At 45.6% G+C, this 17,912-nt stretch overlaps 1 protein-coding gene across 6 annotated transcripts in view; it reads right to left on the reverse strand.

Moving 5' to 3' along the window:
- AHCYL2 (adenosylhomocysteinase like 2) overlaps window positions 1-17,912 on the reverse strand; it is a 212,018-nt gene that overhangs the window by 6,325 nt on the left and 187,781 nt on the right. For all 6 annotated transcript variants that reach the window (XM_073328940.1, XM_073328941.1, XM_073328942.1 and 3 more), the window contains 9 exons: window positions 13,981-14,097; window positions 11,008-11,071; window positions 9,308-9,396; window positions 7,609-7,679; window positions 6,410-6,504; window positions 5,313-5,411; window positions 3,312-3,380; window positions 3,147-3,225; window positions 24-144 (listed from right to left, as the gene is read on the reverse strand). In XM_073328940.1, coding sequence (XP_073185041.1) covers window positions 24-144; window positions 3,147-3,225; window positions 3,312-3,380; window positions 5,313-5,411; window positions 6,410-6,504; window positions 7,609-7,679; window positions 9,308-9,396; window positions 11,008-11,071; window positions 13,981-14,097 — 804 coding nt within the window. The remainder of the gene's footprint in view (window positions 1-23; window positions 145-3,146; window positions 3,226-3,311; window positions 3,381-5,312; window positions 5,412-6,409; window positions 6,505-7,608; window positions 7,680-9,307; window positions 9,397-11,007; window positions 11,072-13,980; window positions 14,098-17,912) is intronic.

The following is a 17,912-nucleotide window of genomic DNA, read 5'->3' on the forward strand; positions in this document are numbered from 1 at the left end:
AAGAAAATGTTTAAAACCAGCACCTGTAGTAGTTTGGTTTGAAAGGCCCGTTTTTATTTAGTCCCAGGTATTTTGCTTGTTCATCTGTTAGTTCTGTCAGATGTGCATCGAACGTTGGAAGATGAAGACTTGCCACATACTCATCTGAAACAGATTCAAGCCCTGGGAAATTAGCTTGAACATGGCAAATCCCCTGGGTCCCTCCCTCGCTGAAGGAGCTCTAATGTATAAAGCCCCAAACAGACTATGGGTCTGTCTACATTGCAATGGAAGCCCGGGCTTGAGCCTAGCCCCCCTTATATCCACACACCAATTATGTTAACCTAGGGCTTGAACCTAGGCTCCCAGGACTCTCCAGGGCTGGAGGGTGTGCGCCCGTGTTAAGCTGGAACCTAGGGTCTGAGTCCTATTGCTTTAGCTTGACTCTGATCCCAGAAGTCTTCTGAATGTATCCCAGAGTTCCCTGGGGCAACTTCCTTAGTCCTCTCTATGCCAAGGATCTGTGGTGCAGTCTATTGCCCTCTCTTTCAAATGGACACCACATCTCCCTTTGCAAACGGCAGCAGCTCAGGTCAGCTGAAAACTGGTCTGCAAGCACACTACCAGACAGCCTGCAGGCTTTTCAATGGAGACTGATCAGAAGAAGCTTTTTGCAAAGAGAGCTGCTTCCTGGTCACAAGAGCACAGCCAGATTTTGGGGCATACTGCCTGGGCGCCCTGCACATTCAGCCCCCCGGAGGGCAGGGGTGCCCAGGAGTAAGAGCCAGAGAGCAAAGTGGGGACTAAGCATCTGCCCTGCAGGGAACGGGAGTGGCAGAGCTCATGGCTCAGCACAGCCAGGGAAGAAGGACCCCCAACACCTCAGCTGCTCCCCCTCCATGCAGGCAGCTGCTTGGTCCTGCTCTGCTCTCTGTCCCTCGCTCCTGGGCCCCCCTGCCCTCCTGGGGGCAAAGTGTGAAGAGGCACTTGGGCAATGTGCACTGTGAGGGCAGTGAGTGGGAGCCAGCCCTAAAACTTCCGCACAGTCTCCCGAGGATCTCTTATCCTGGCCTCCCAGGGTGCGGTGGGGGCAGGGATAAGGGATCCCCAGGGGGTGCAGAAGCACGCTGCACCCCAAGCCTTGGGGACGCACTTCACCGCTCCGCAGCCAGGCTGGGGTATGTGTGTTTTTGTTCTGAAACCTACATTTTACATCAAACTTCAAAACAGACAAAAATAAATTAAAAAACCAACCAACTAAACACACTTCCATTGACCAGCCCATTTTAAAAATTGAGAATTGCAGCGTTTCATTTTAATAGTTTGACGGCCCTGGAGACTCATGTCCTGATTATCCTCAGCTGCACATGGGTATTTTCCTGCCAGTGTGACTCAGCCTAGAGGGGTGAGCCCAATTCTCAGATCAGATGTCAGTTCACTGTAAAGCCTTCTCCCAGTGCAGTCATTCTAACGAGACAGCCACCGAAGGGGCTAATCATGCAGTTTATGTACTCGTGTGGGCACCAGAGTCCCATCGATAGCACCATCAGTTAGGAAACAGGGTGGGCAGTAGAGTTTTCCCACAATGCAACACATTTGTAGGGTTAGAGTGTCGACATGGGGTTAGGGTGCTATGCACTCGGGGACAAGGTTACTTTGACTCAGGTCTGTGCACTGCTGTGTGGACACCAGAGCCCTAGGTTTGAGCATGGGTCAGAAAATCCTTTACCTAGGCTTAAAATGCAGTGTAGACGCTCAAGCCCAGGGTTCCCTGACATAGGTCAGCTGACCCAAGTCCCACTAACCCTAGGCTTACATTGCTGTGTGGACATACCCCATGTGGCCCATCCGGACCTCCAGCGGAGTTTTGGCCCTGTAAGAAGTGCAGTGTCTGGCCTCATGGGTCTTAACATACCACATGCAAACATGAAGTAAGAGAGGAGTTTTAAAGTATTTCTTTCTTCATTTATCTGCCTGAGTCAACTTTAGTGGGTGTATCAAGCATTGCAGGAGACACGCTGGAACCTGATGCTGGTGGCTTGGGCAGGGAAGTGAAAGAAGAAAGTTTTGGTTTTTTTTTAAACCAAAGCACTGCTGTTCACCTTTACAGGGAGAAGGGCTGTGTCATTTCCATAGATCTTGACATCAATACAAACGACCTTCAAGTTGAATACAACTTATTATCCCTGAGAAAAATATGTGATTCTGCTAAACTCAGAAAAGAACTACACCCGCCTAGTTCAGCTGAAGGAAAAGAGTAAAAAAAAGCGGCTGCAAACCCTTACAGATCACACAGTGTCTCCACTGGCTACAGCAGGGCAACGGGAAGTTAGACTCCTGGAGTCTGCCATTGAATCACTGAGTGTCTTTGAGCAAATCATTTGCCTCTCTGCCTCAGTTTCCCCATGTGTAAAACAGAGATAATGCTTCCCTACCTCGCAGGGGTGAGGCAGCCTAATTCACACTTGTATCGCCCTTGGAATCTCAGGTGGCAGGGGCTATAAAATGAAAAGTACGTTCCCCCTCGTGCCTCCTAGTAATCCACACACAGGTTTTCCTGCTGAGATTTATCTTATTCTTGCACCACCTTCAAGCAGCGTTTATACACCTTTCAGATGACAGCAAATATTCATATCAAAACAAGAAAAGTTCTGGTGTCACGTAACGATGGGGAACTGCTCTGGGATTTCCAGATGTTTGGCTACTTGTGTAAGCTGTAGGATCGCTGCCATAACGAATGAAGACATGGCTGGATTTGGAAAATGGAAGAGTCTCTTAGGGAGACTGAATCCCACCCTGAAACTGAGTAACTTCTTCACTACAATGAATGTGAATTAATTAGGTCTGACTCACTATTATAGTCAACCCACATCCTCACCCTGTTTTCTAACTGATACCCCTGTGAGGTAGGGAAGCGAGATACCGTTTTATAGAAGACAGAGCAACTTGCCAAAATCACAGCAGCAGAGCCAAGAACAGAACCCCGCTGGCCTCCCCGTTCCTGCTCTCACCACCAGACAATCCTTATCCCAAGTTAGGGGGAAAAGCTAAAACACAAAACGCACCAGAATGTGAGAGGACGAAGCCAAGTCTCCAAAAGCCACTGAGAGCCCCCACCCTGTTCCACCTCAGTTAAAGCAAAGACCAGGTGATGGGTATAACCTTACCCATTTTCTTAGGCAGCAAGTAGACGTCCTGTTTGTAGCGCCCTTCAGGGGCATTGTAGAGCTCTATCAAAGCCAGAGCCTGGGAATAAAACAACACATCTGGCTGAGTAACTCGCATGTACCATGGAGCAAGATACACCTCTTGCTCACCCAAATTCTGCTCACCTGAGTGGTTGCGGTGATGGACAATACAAAGGTGGGAACAGTGGAACAGCTCAGGTTCAACAGGCGGCCCTGAGAAATAAAATAAATAAGCTCCTTAATTCACATGGTACCTTTCAGCCTGGAGGATCCCAAAAGAAGAATATAGAAACTGCTTCAAACCATCAATGAAAATATCAATATCTTCATAAATGATCTGGAGGATGGTGTGGATTGCACTCTCAGCAAATTTGCGGATGATACTAAACTGGGAGGAGTGGTAGATACGCTGGAGGGGAGGGATAGGATACAGAAGGACCTAGACCAATTGGAAGATTGGGCCAAAAGGAATCTGATGAGGTTCAATAAGGATAAGTGCAGGGTCCTGCACTTAGGACGGAAGAACCCAATGCACAGCTACAGACTAGGGACCGAATGGCTAGGCAGCAGTTCTGCAGAAAAGGACCTAGGGGTGACAGTGGACGAGAAGCTGGATATGAGTCAGCAGTGTGCCCTTGTTGCCAAGAAGGCCAATGGCATTTTGGGATGTATAAGTAGGGGCATAGCGAGCAGATCGAGGGACGTGATCGTTCCCCTCTATTCGACATTGGTGAGGCCTCATCTGGAGTACTGTGTCCAGTTTTGGGCCCCACACTTCAAGAAGGATGTGGATAAATTGGAGAGAGTCCAGCGAAGGGCAACAAAAATGATTAGGGGACTGGAACACATGACTTATGAGGAGAGGCTGAGGGAGCTGGGATTGTTTAGCCTGCAGAAGAGAAGAATGAGGGGGGATTTGATAGCTGCTTTCAACTACCTGAAAGGGGGTTCCAAAGAGGATGGCTCTAGACTGTTCTCAATGGTAGCAGATGACAGAACGAGGAGTAATGGTCTCAAGTTGCAGTGGGGGAGGTTTAGATTGGATATTAGGAAAAACTTTTTCACTAAGAGGGTGGTGAAACACTGGAATGCGTTACCTAGGGAGGTGGTAGAATCTCCTTCCTTAGAGGTTTTTAAGGTCAGGCTTGACAAAGCCCTGGCTGGGATGATTTAACTGGGAATTGGTCCTGCTTTGAGCAGGGGGTTGGACTAGATGACCTTCTGGGGTCCCTTCCAACCCTGATATTCTATGATTCTATGATTCTATGAAATGCAGCCCTGCTGGGGTGGAGCGCAACAGTCCTGAAGAGCACATAGCAACACTCAACAGAAGTGAGAAATCCTGTTCCCAGTGGAACCTGCAGGGGGTTCTAGGGACACAGGAGGTAGAAAACTCAAACGGGACTTTCAATACCGAGGCCAAGCCCTGTACTTGTGTGAAAAGGGCCATGGAATTAGCTAACAGCCCGCATCGTCAGGAGCGCACCACTTTCCCAGCCCCGTGCTGGGCACTGGCTCAGTCCCCGGGGGAGTGCCACCTGGTCAATCATCAACACCCCCATGGCGCTGCTGGAGCTTTCCCATCCGAGTACTGACTAGCCAGGCCCAGTTTAGCTTGTGAGAGCTGACGAGATCACAACCTGGGGGGAACAGAATTAGGGAGAGAGAAAGACATGCATGGGAATGCAGCCACCTGTTCCTTTGTGAAAGCCACCGGAAATATTTGACAGCAGCTTGCTGCCTTTGGCAACTTTCTTAACAGTAGGTTGTAGCCCTAGGAAACCACCATATATATAGCTCATTGTCCCAGCAGTCCTCAACTGAATCTCTGCGGCTGAGCCATCAGTGATGGCTAAAAGCTCAGTCAAACGATTTCAGAAGAATGAAATCTGACAAAATACCAGTGGGTGGGCTGCTGTGGATCACAGGCAGAGCGGGAAACACTGGAGCTGTTCGGACCATACAATATGCCAGAGGGACAGACACAGCAGGGCTTTAGGAGCAAACAAATCCTTCTGCCCAAAGAGACGTTGGTGAGCTGCTTGGGCCTATGCAGCAATCTCTAGAGGTTCTTGATCTCCATGGCTCATTCAACCCTAGGCAGCCCACTAGGGTAACAGTGCCTGACCTTCATGTGCTACTTACCTCTGCCAGCAGCACTATCCTCTTCCCGTCTGGCCAGATGACATGGTCTACCTGAGATCTCACCCTTTCCCAGGTCAGCTCAGGTGTACGTAAGCTCGCCTGAAATACAGCATTTAAACAGTTCAAGCGTGGCAAAAATATCAGAAAATAGCAGCTACAGAGCAGCAAGGGAGCGGGGAAATAACACATATAATCCACTGACACTGTTCTCCAGGCCTGATCTCTGTCTCATATGTTATATGGGTCACTTATTAATTTATTGTAGGCTGGAGATCTAACAACAGCTGTAGTTTGAATTCTTCTGATTGCAAAGCTAGCTACAAAGCAGGATGAAAACAATTTACAATTGTTTACAATTTACAATCATGAACATTAGGCCATCTTGTTGCGGGTGTCATCTTTCTTTCCAGCAACATGGTGGCTGGCAGCGGGGTACAGAGAAAAGGCGACTGTCACCATGTGTCTATGGGCAAAACAAGTCTTTCTCCTATGGGACTGCTTATAGCAACAAACACCTTCTGGACTGGCACCGCAAGGAAGAGACCGTCCTATTTTCCTGCTTAACTCCAAACACAGATGAGCAGATTTAAAGTTCTGAACAGTAATTTGCATAATTTGCACCTGGATTACAAGCAGCGTGCTGAATCCCACTCTGATACAATTTTAAACCGACTTACAAGTCTCAGCAAGACCCTTAATGATTGAATAATGTGAAAGTGCTGCTCTAATTAGCTTGCTACTGGGAAGGAGGAAAAAGGGCCATTCTACTCTTCCAGGTTTTATTTCTGAAGCTAAACTAGTGTGAGCTCAGCTCTTTTGAATCCTTTGAGGACACCACTGAAGTTACGAAGACATTTTTGGCAGCACAAAATAGTTGGTAGGGGTGGAGGTCTAGCTTATTATGCAGCCTTCTCATGCCAGCCAGTCAGAACAATGAGCACTAGTCAGGCACCGCTACTATTGACTGACTGATCTCAGAAGCTTTCAACACTATTGAGTATGAGAGCGAGGAGGGATGAGGGGAATCAATGAAATGAATGTAAGAATGTAAGAAACCCCCTCCCAGGACATACACCAGAAAACAGCCCAGTTCTTACCACATCAATTTCAGTGTTGGAATGTCCCATGTTACACACAATACAACTGTTCTTCATTCTGTCTAGATGTTCTCTTGTCACTACGTTCTTGTTACCTTTAAACCCAGAAATATATGGTAATACATACAAACGCTGACATAGCTACAGTAAGTTCACCAGTACAGCCCACTCCAACCAGCTGGGTTTTACTCGATGAGAAGTTTTGGAAAAAGGCATTCATTTTTTCATGAATTTTCCAAAAACTAGAGTAAAAACTAAATTTATTACATACATATACACAGAGACAGACACACACAGTGAAGTAGGAACCTGGCTCTTTGGCCAGCAAATGAGAGGTATGCATGAATCTATTCAGATAAAATAGACTAAAAACCCTGCTCCCCAAGGAACTTCCACCCCAAATTCAAATTAAACTCTCTGGGGTTTGAATTAGCTCCCCCTCCAGTGCCTGCACACACTATATTCTGTTCTGCTGAACCATGGTACTTCCTGTTCCAAGCCACAGCCCAGAAGGACTAAAATAGTTTGAGCGTCCTCACTGTATTTCTGCAATGAGGAAGTACCGGGAACCTCTCAGAGAAGAGGATAGCAGTGAGCCTGCTCTCACAAAATGCCTAGCCCAGTTTTGCAGATGCACGAGCTTCTTGTTGTTCTAATGAGTGTCTGAACTCTTAGGTGCTTAGAGAAGACCAACTTTGTGAAGGTCTAGAAACAAGCAGGTCAAAGTCTCATGTACCGTAGCTGCTTATCACCTCATGTGAGCTAAGGTGTTCACCATACTGGACATACACAGCTCTTGGTTGTGGGAAGAGTCTGAAGTAGACTCAACAGCCTTCTGCAGTATTTACTGGGTGCAGGTAGCTGTGCTCTGGCCATTTTTCATAGCTCCATTGGCTGCTGTTCCCCAAGCTAAGCAAGCTAAAGGTGACAGATTAAGTGTGTTCCTGGACTGTCATGAGCAGAGCCAAAGCTCCAGCAGCCAATGACAGTGTATGGGTCTGTGACCAGCAACTAATGTGAAAGTGCCTCCTTGCTTGGCAGGCTATCATCGGCTGCTGGGAGTTAGCAACTTTACCAGTATCCTATCAGTACCCGTTATTTTTATTCTATCGCTGCCCAACTCCAAGGGGAGGGGTTTGACCAGCCTATCTAGTACACTTCACCTTACAGGTACTCCCACTTCCCCGTGATATACGTACCTGTACAGGTGATGACAATGTCAACTTGTCTGATAACCTCATTGAGTTTCACAAGGCGGAATCCATCCATACTGAGAGAGGACAGAGAAAAATGTATAGAATCTGAGGATTGGCTGAAACGTACCAGACTCAAACACCCCAATGTGAGTCTCAGCTACTGACATTAACCCTCTGGGGCCAGAGATTGGGAATGCCTGATGCAGCACACTGATGGATTTGTAGTAGCACCAAGAACAGTGCTGGCTAGAGGACCTTAAGTGGGGTTGTGGGAAAAGTGACACTTCGAAAGTGACACTGTGGGGTTCCATGTCCTCTATCATTCCAGATGAAAGAGTTTCAAGTATATTCCAAGATGGCCTTTCTAGCTGTCAACCCTGCAAACTGCACTTGGGATCTGAAAATCCATCTCTACAAACAATACAGAAATTAGGTCAATGTTTTCAAACCTGGCTGCCTAACTCCATACTTAGGCACCAAAATTAGTGGCCTAAACAGCTCCTACTGACTTCAGTGGCAATTGCAGGTGTCAGCATATCTGAAAACAAGGCCATATTTCTTTAGGATCCTAAATATGGATTTATGAATGTAACTCCAGGACTTCTGGCTTGAAACATCTGGGTTTAGACTTTTTCCCATGGTAACCACCCAATCCCCCTCATTAAAATCCCTCCTGCGATATTACTTCTATGATGCCCATGAGGTGTATGATCATAATTACAATAAAACATAAACACAAGTTGTTTCCTCCTCTGGGTTTCTCTGTGTCTCCCATCCTCTCTATGGCTGTCTTTTACAGGGTAAAGGGCTGTCTATCTTTGTGACTTGTACCGTGCTGGATATATTGTTGGTATGAAGCAATCAAATTAACAATAAATTGATGCATAAGGCAGAAAGGTCACCAGCTCACTCCTTTACAGCTGGATTGTCTCTTGCAGGTTTGTGCATGTTACCAAGCAGATAGGATCAAAGATGCATGGATCAGCTCTGCTGAGTAAGCAAAGCCTAGTAGTTACTTTTCTGACCATAACTGCACTTTGGAAGTTAGATGTTAGAAGGAAAGAAGCTGGTGTGTTTAACAAGGCCCTAAATCTCCTGGTACTTTGCAAAATGACTACCGTACCTTTCCAACCCCTTTTAGCTGCAGTTCTTAAGCATAAGTGGTATCTCCACAATAAGCCAGATTTCATTTGGAGAAAATGAGGCCAGAGATCATTGCAACACCCGCACATGAGAGGATAGCTCTGTGCTTTCAGCCCCAGTTACAGCACCAGGATTTGGAATGTATGATCTGTAACTGGATGATGTGAGAAACTGACATGTTCCTTCAGTGGACTCCCCCACTGAACACAAACTGGGGCAAAATATGATATTCAGAATTAAAATTCTAATATCACTACAATCCATAACAATCTGGCAGTCTCACAGTCACTAAACCTTCAACTGCCTCTTAAAACGTCTGCTATCTCTCATAGTTGAGCTGGCTTATCAGTAGATAGAGATTAGCAGGCTGTTCCTGAGGAAAGTGACCCATTACTGATAGCAGCTGTGAGCAACAGATCACCCTGAACCTGTGGAGCTGGGACAAAGTCATTTTCAGCACTCCTCCAGAGAGTGATTGACACTGACGGGATCCTGGCCCCAGTCTTACTCTGACTGAGTACAACCTATGGAAGGAACCAGACTCCCTGCTGCCCCTTACCAGGCTTGCAGGGCACAGATGGGATCGATCTCTGTCACATACACTATGGAGCCCATGGCCTTCAAAGCAGCACAGCAGCCCTTTCCAACCTGCAGAGGGAGACGAGCACAAGGGAAGAGGATGAGATGCCAATATTACCACAGTGCACGGTATAGTACGGCAAGCACAGTCTGCTCCCGACAGAAAGGTGAAAATCTCCCCTTCTCTGTATTCAGCCACGCCACACCCTGCTGATGTACGATGAACTTAACACATGGGGGAAAAAAAAGTCCCTTGAAATATGGAGCATAACTAACTTTGCCGCAGTGTTGCCAGAGATAGGATCCAAAGCAAAACCCCAGAGCCAAATGAAACCCAACTTTAGATGAGGCTGGATCTGCCCCAAACTTTGTGGCCGGTACTAGAGAGCATTGCATTAAAATCCTGGATTCGGTTTAATTCCAGGAACACGAGGGATCTGGATCAGGCCCTAATTTTAGTAACAACATAACCAGATATTTGAAAAATTCCATTATAGTACCACACAGTTCCTTTTCTTCATACCTCCCACCCCTAGAAAGCAGCAAGCCTGGTGCATTAAAAAAAACACCAAACTTCTCACTCTGGGAAAGTCTAAGGCCATGTCTATACAACAGATGCTACAGTGGCATCGCTATGTGGCCATCGCCATGCTGCTGTAACCGCATGGCACAGATGCACACTACAGTGACAAAAAGGGTTTCTCCACTGTTGTGGGAACTCCACCTCCACGAGTGATGGTAACTGGGTTGATGGAAGCATTCTTTCATACACCCAGTTGTGTCTACACCAGGGGTTAGGTTAACATTATTACAGTGCACCGGATGTGGATTTTTCACACTCCAAGCTCTGTGGCTTTGTCGTCCTAAGTTTTAAGTGCAGACCAGACCTAAGGGGTTCTTACAACCTTTAATCTATTTGGATAGCTCAATATCAATGTTTTAATTTCCCAGTGTTTACTAACTTTACCCTTTACACACTCAGGAAACCTCATAATGGAATTCAAGGGCATGGCTGACTGGCCAAGAATTCCCCGAATATGTTTGATTGTGCAATCATTCCACAGGCTTAGTGGAACATGTGATCACCAAGTGCACTCAACTTTTAGATCAGAGTCGAACCACCTGATGTTTGAATCATGTGAAATGATTTGGGGGTTCTCAGTCCAGATCAGAACACACCCCACTATAACAGCTACTAACTAGTCCACATGTTGGCAGCCCCAGCTGAGGGAGGGGGTTGGAATATGGAGACTGAACTCCCTACTTTCATCTACAGAGATGAACCCTCCAGATCAGGTGTGAAAGCTCATTGGCAGGTCAACATTAAGATGGATTAATTGATCTTTCTTGACCATATTTCAGTGTGCAATGCCACAGCACACATCTCGCCCCCCCACCTCTCCCCAGCATCAAACTTCTAAGTACTTTTAAAAATCTATTGGTACAAGAAAAGAAAAATGCAGAGAAATTGTAACAGGGGAAAAACCCTTCATTATTGTCTAATTGGGCTCATTATTTTAAAAGCAAGTTTTAACATAACTGCAGATGAAGACAGAAGCCACGGAGATACAAAGCACGCTAGGATCAAGCTACGAGAAGAGAAGCCCTAATTTTATGTGCAGCAACCACTTGATGTAACACACAAAGCAAATTCTGTGTGATGAAATATTAAAGTTTTACCTCTCCATAGCCACAGACCACCACTTGCTTTCCTCCAAACATCATGTCCGTCGTCCTTTTAAGGCTAAGAAAAAGTGCAAGAATTAAAACAACAGAGATTAGACGCAACCCCCAATGCCAGGGTATAAAACTTAACACAGGCCAGTATTTAATGGGCAATAATGATAACGTCTCAGAAATAAGACTAGTGCTGCTACAGACAGGGTTTTTGGGCTCAGCTGATGGGAAATCCCCTCTGTCAAAGCCTATTCCATCCCACAGACAACACTGCATTTGGTGGGCTGACCATGTTCCTTTGCAGGACCACTGAAAGAATCCCAGATTTCTTCCCCGAAGTATAATTGTCTAAATGGATACATGTGTAAATCCTTTGGATCTGAAAGGGAATTACAAGTGTGTATTTCAAGGGCAAAATCTGGCCCATTGTTTCTTCTGGGGATCACAAAGTGGGAACCTCAAGGCCCCTCCAGAACCAGTCTTCCTCATGGTAGCACAGAGTGCTACCACCCAAGGCCTGGGGCTAGAACGAAGGAGAATTTTCTACACAATGGCACCCAGAAGAGACTTGCTAGGGAAGACAAACAGTGGTTTCCTGACACAATCCTGATGATTTGTACAAATAAGACTCTTCCTTCCAGTCTGTTTCTTCTTAGCTCTTCCTAAGAGTGTCCTACATTACAGCCTATTTTTAGCATGAAAGTGAATAGGTTAGCAGTGTGGGGAAGGCAAAATTCCCTTACTTTCCCAATGAATTTAGACAGAAATCCCTGCAGATTTAGCTGCACTTTTGCACAGATTTTCTCTGGCCCAGTTTAAGAGGTCTGAGAGAGGCTTTATATTAGAGCTCAATTTACTTACGTCTATTACAATTCAACGTGACACAGCAAGATAATAAGGAGGTGTTTTGAATGTCTACATTGCAAAGAGAAAAGGAGGACTTGTGGCACCTTAGAGACTAACCAATTTATTTGAGCATAAGTCCTCCTTTTCCTTTTGCGAATACAGACTAACACGGCTGTTACTCTGAAACCTACATTGCAAATAGTCACTGATCATTAACACATGCTACATACACACAGGTGCACCTAACTTCTCATTCTGTCATGATGAAAATCTGGAAGCAATTCTTCCTTCGACTGTAAGACCCCTGGGGCAGGGACAGTGTTTTCATTACACTCATGTACTTTGTCCAGCACAATGAGACCCTGATCCCTGACTGGGCGTCTAGGTGCTGCTACAATGTAAGTAACAGTAGTTATATAAAACAGTTGTATTAGCCCTAAGAGCCATTTAGTTTCACAAAACTACTTTAAAGGCACCCAAGAGACTTTGACATAAGTCATTCTATATCTAGTCACCTATATGCCCTGCATCACTAGAATTTGTAAAGGGCTCAGGAGAGATCGATTGTATTTGAACACCCTGGGAAGGCAGGGAAATATTATCATCCCTTTTTGCAATGGTGGATTGAGGCACAGAGATTCAGCAACCTGCCCAAGGCCACACAGCAAGTGTATGGCCAAGCTAAGAATTGAACTCACATCTTCTGAGTCTGAGCCAGTACCTTAGTCACAAGACCATCGTTCTCATGTCATCCAAGGAAAGAAAAAAACAAATGAAAGCACAAGATTCACTGATGCAGGAGGCTAGCGTCTACTGCTGGGGCTGGATTTGCAGTGCTGGACCCTAAAACTGATGGGAACAAATCTTCTGATTTAAGGCATCGGCTGATCACCACAAGATCAGAAGTGTTTCTGTCCCAGTTCCCCTGCACAGCGTGAGCGCTACTGATTAGGTACAATATTGGGGAATCTCTACCTTCCACTGAAACATTAGGTATTAGGCAATGAAGGACACGGGATGTTAGATTAAATGGAAAAATGGTCTGAGCCACTAAGGCAAATCCTGTGTTCTTACAAGAAATTAAACTTTAACATTTCCACATGACCCCTTAGAACATTAAGAATGGCCATACTGGGTCAGACCAATGGTCCATCTAGCCCAGTATCCCGTCTCAGACAGTGGCCGGTACCAGAGTTTCAGGGGGGTGTACAGGTCAGCGCAATTTTGGAGTTATCTACTCCTGTCTTCTCCTCCAGGCTTCTGGCAGTCAGAGCTTTAGGATCACCACGTGCATGGGGTTACATCCCTGACCATCTTGGCTAATAGCCATTGATGGGCCTGTCCTCCAGGAACTTATCTAGTTCATTTTTGAACCCACTTATACTTTTGGCCATCACAACATTCCATGGCAATAAGTTTCACAGGTTAGCTGTGGGTTGCGTGAAAAGGTATTTCTTCTTGTTTGTATTAAACCTGCTGCCTATTCATTTCATGGGGTGAGCCTGGGTTTTGAATTGTGGGAGAGGGTAAACAACACTTGCCTATTCACTTTTTCCACTCCATTCATGATTTTATAAACCACTATCGTATCCCCCCTTAACCATCTCTTTTCTAAGCTGAACACCCCTAATGTTTTTCATCTCTCCGCATATGGAGCAGTTCTGTACCCTTGAGAATCTTTGCTGTCCTTTTTTTTAAACCTTTTCCGGTTCCACTGTATCCTTTTTGAGATGGGTGACCAGAACCAGACACAGTATTCAAGGGGTAGGCGTACCATGCATTTTATAGTTGCATTATAATATTTTCTCATTTTCTATCCCTTTCCTAATAGTTCCTAACATCGTCAGCCTTTTTGACAGTTACTCCGTGTTGAGCTGAGGTTTTCAGAGAACTATTCACAATGACTCCAGATCTCTTTCTTGAATGGTAACAGTTAATTTAAAACCCATCATTATATAGGTATAGTTGGGTTGATTTTTTCCAGTGTGCATTACTTTTCACTTATCAATTTTGAATTTCATCTGGCATTTTGTTGCCCAGTCACCCAGTTTAGTGGACTTCTGTCTTTTCTAAACACACCCAAGCATGGAAGTCATACAGAGTGCTCTATTTAGTCAGGGAGCTACATACCCATCAAGAATGGATTCTCTGCAGCAGTAGAGGTTGTCAAACTTCTGTTTGGTGACAGAGTCGTTGACGTTCATAGCTGGGACACAGAGTTTTCCAGCTTTAGATAACTGGTATAACCTGTAAGGAATAAGGGAGAGAACAGGAGAATGAAAAACGAACTGAGAAAGGTTTTCCTATATTCTGCCTCCAAATGCTCTTACCTCTCTTGATTAGCTGGTAAGGACTGGCACACATCTCCATAGCCAAAGTTAGCACCTACCTGTGGACATCCTCCCAATTCTAGCATGGGAGGTATATCCCTCATTTCGTAAATGCATTTATGCTTGTCCCGTCCAGAAAAATTGCCAGTACCAGATTAGAATCTAAAGCATGTTCTGTCCTTGGCTCCTTTACATTTTTATCAAGTGCATGACAGCATGCTTCTTCCAACTTCAGATCAATACCCTTTGGTGCCCTTTCAACGCAAAATATGTGTGTTCCTAGAGCCCTCCTCCCACACTTCTTACAATTTAGGTGCAAGTAGTAAGAGCTGGTCAGAGCGAGAGACTTAAAACAGCCTTACAAAGTGCAACCACTAAGATGGGTATTTGGACCAAATCACTTATTTTAAATGGCACAGTCAGCACAGGTTTCAGAGTAACAGCCGTGTTAGTCTGTATTCGAAAAAAAGAAAAGGAGGACTTGTGGCACCTTAGAGACGAACCAATTTATTTGAGCATAAGCTTTCGTGAGCTACAGCTCACTTCATCGGATGCATACTGTGGGAAGTGTAGAAGATCTTTTTACACACACAAAGCATGAAAAAAATACCTCCCCCCACCCCACCCCACTCTCCTGCTGGTAATAGCTTATCTAAAGTGATCACTCTCTTTATAATGTGTATGATAATCAAGTTGGGCCATTTCCAGCACAAGTCCAGGTTTTCTCACCCCCCCCCACACACACACAAACCCACTCTCCTGCTGGTAATAGCTTATCTAAAGTGACCACTCTCCTTACAATGTGTATGATAATCAAGGCGGGCCATTTCCAGCACAAATCCAGGGTTTAACAAGAACGTCTGGGGGTGGAGGGGGGTAGGAAAAAACAAGGGGAAATAGGTTACCTTGCATAATGACTTAGCCACTCCCAGTCTCTATTCAAGCCTAAGTTAATTGTATCCAATTTGCAAATGAATTCCAATTCAACAGTTTCTCGCTGGACTCTGGATTTGAAGTTTTTTTGTGGAACACAATGCCATCCACAGCCTCAGAAACAACTCTGACATCATAATCAAAAAGGCTGACAAAGGAGGTGCTGTTGTCATCATGAATAGGTCGGAATATGAACAAGAGGCTGCTTGGCAGCTCTCCAACACCACTTTCTACAAGCCATTACCCTCTGATCCCACTGAGAGTTACCAAAAGAAACTACAGCATTTGCTCAAGAAACTCCCTGAAAAAAGCACAAGATCAAATCCGCACAGACACACCCCTGGAACCCCGACCTGGGATATTCTATCTACTACCCAAGATCCATAAACCTGGAAATCCTGGGCGCCCCATCATCTCAGGCATTGGCACCCTGACAGCAGGATTGTCTGGCTATGTAGACTCCCTCCTCAGGCCCTACGCTACCAGCACTCCCAGCTACCTTCGAGACACCACTGACTTACTGAGGAAACTATAATCCATCGGTGATCTTCCTGATAACACCATCCTGGCCACTATGGATGCAGAAGCCCTCTACACCAACATTCCACACAAAGATGGACTACAAGCCATCAAGAACACTATCCTCGATAATGTCACGGCTAACCTGGTGGCTGAACTTTGTGACTTTGTCCTTACCCATAACTATTTTACATTTGGGGACAATGTATACCTTCAGATCAGCGGCACTGCTATGGGTACCCGCATGGCCCCACAGTATGCCAACATTTTTATGGCTGACTTAGAACAACGCTTCCTCAGCTCTTGTCCCCTAACGCCCCTACTCTACTTGCGCTATATTGATGACATCTTCATCATCTGGACCCATGGAAAAGAAGTCCTTGAGGAATTCCACCATGATTTCAACAATTTCCATCCCACCATCAACCTCAGCCTGGTCCAGTACACACAAGAGATCCACTTCCTGGACACTACAGTGCTAATAAACGATGGTCACATAAACACCATCCTATATCGGAAACCTACTGACTGCTATTCCTACCTACATGCCTCCAGCTTTCACCCTGACCACACCACACGATCCATCGTCTACAGCCAAGTTCTGCGATACAACCGCATTTGCTCCAACCCCTCAGACAGAGACAAACACCTACAAGATCTCTATCAAGCATTCTTACAACTACAACACCCACCTGCGGAAGTGAAGAAACAGATTGATAGAGCCAGAAGAGTTCCCAGAAGTCACCTACTACAGGACAGGCCTAACAAAGAAAATAACAGAACGCCACTAGCTGTCACCTTCAGCCCCCAACTAAAGCCCCTCCAACGCATTATTAAGGATCTACAGCCTATCCTGAAGGATGACCCAACACTCTCACAAATCTTGGGAGACAGGCCAGTCCTTGCCTACAGACAGCCCCCCAACCTGAAGCAAATACTCACCAGCAACCACATACCACACAACAGAACCACTAACCCAGGAACCTATCCTTGCAACAAAGCCCGTTGCCAACTGTGCCCACATATCTATTCAGGGGACACCATCACAGGGCCTAATAACATCAGCCACACTATCAGAGGCTTGTTCACCTGCACATCCACCAATGTGATCTATGCCATCATGTGCCAGCAATGCCCCTCTGCCAGGTACATTGGTCAAACTGGACAGTCTCTACGTAAAAGAATAAATGGACACAAATCAGATGTCAAGAATTATAACATTCATAAACCAGTCGGAGAACACTTCAATCTCTCTGGTCACGCGATTACAGACATGAAAGTTGCGATATTACAACAAAAAAACTTCAAATCCAGAGTCCAGCGAGAGACTGTTGAATTGGAATTCATTTGCAAATTGGATACAATTAACTTAGGCTTGAATTGAGACTGGGAGTGGCTAAGTCATTATGCAAGGTAACCTATTTCCCCTTGTTTTTTCCTCCCCCCCCCCCCCCCCCCAAGACGTTCTTGTTAAACCCTGGATTTGTGCTGGAAATGGCCCACCTTGATTATCATACACATTGTAAGGCGAGTGGTCACTTTAGATAAGCTATTACCAGCAGGAGAGTGGGTTTACCAGAAGGAGAGTGTGAGTGTGTGTGTGGGGGGGGGGGGGGGGAGGGGGGGGGGAGAAAACCTGGATTTGTGCTGGAAATGGCCCAACTTGATTATCATACACATTGTAAAGAGAGTGATCACTTTAGATAAGCTATTACCAGCAGGAGAGTGGGGTGGGGTGGGGGGAGGTATTTTTTTCATGCTTTGTGTGTGTAAAAAGATCTTCTACACTTTCCACAGTATGCATCCGATGAAGTGAGCTGTAGCTCACGAAAGCTTATGCTCAAATAAATTGGTTAGTCTCTAAGGTGCCACAGACAGCACACTGACTGCAACGTAAGGCAAGTTACAATCATGCTGTAGTATGTGCTGTGTTGAACTTTTTTTACTGGCAATAGACAGAAATGCATCTCTCTGTGGAAGTACTCAGCTATGATTAACTACTATGAGAGTGAAAACATAAACAAGATAACAAATCTAAATTCTAGACTACAAACAGGAAGAGAACCTGAAAGTATTCAATTGTTATGTGTAGGGCTTTGGTACGGAGCTCGGAGCTGGAGTGCGGAGCAGCTCCGGAGCAGTGGAGCTGCAGGTTTTTGCCTGGGGCTGGAGCGGAGCCGGAGCACAGCTCCAAAGCCCTGGTTATGTGTTCAAGAGTTGGCTGGTATCCTGCAAACCAGAATGTGAACTATCAGCTCTCTCACAAATATACACTGAGTA

Source organism: Lepidochelys kempii, chromosome 1 (assembly GCF_965140265.1).
Source record: "Lepidochelys kempii isolate rLepKem1 chromosome 1, rLepKem1.hap2, whole genome shotgun sequence".
In the NCBI taxonomy this organism is placed as follows: domain Eukaryota; kingdom Metazoa; phylum Chordata; order Testudines; family Cheloniidae; genus Lepidochelys; species Lepidochelys kempii.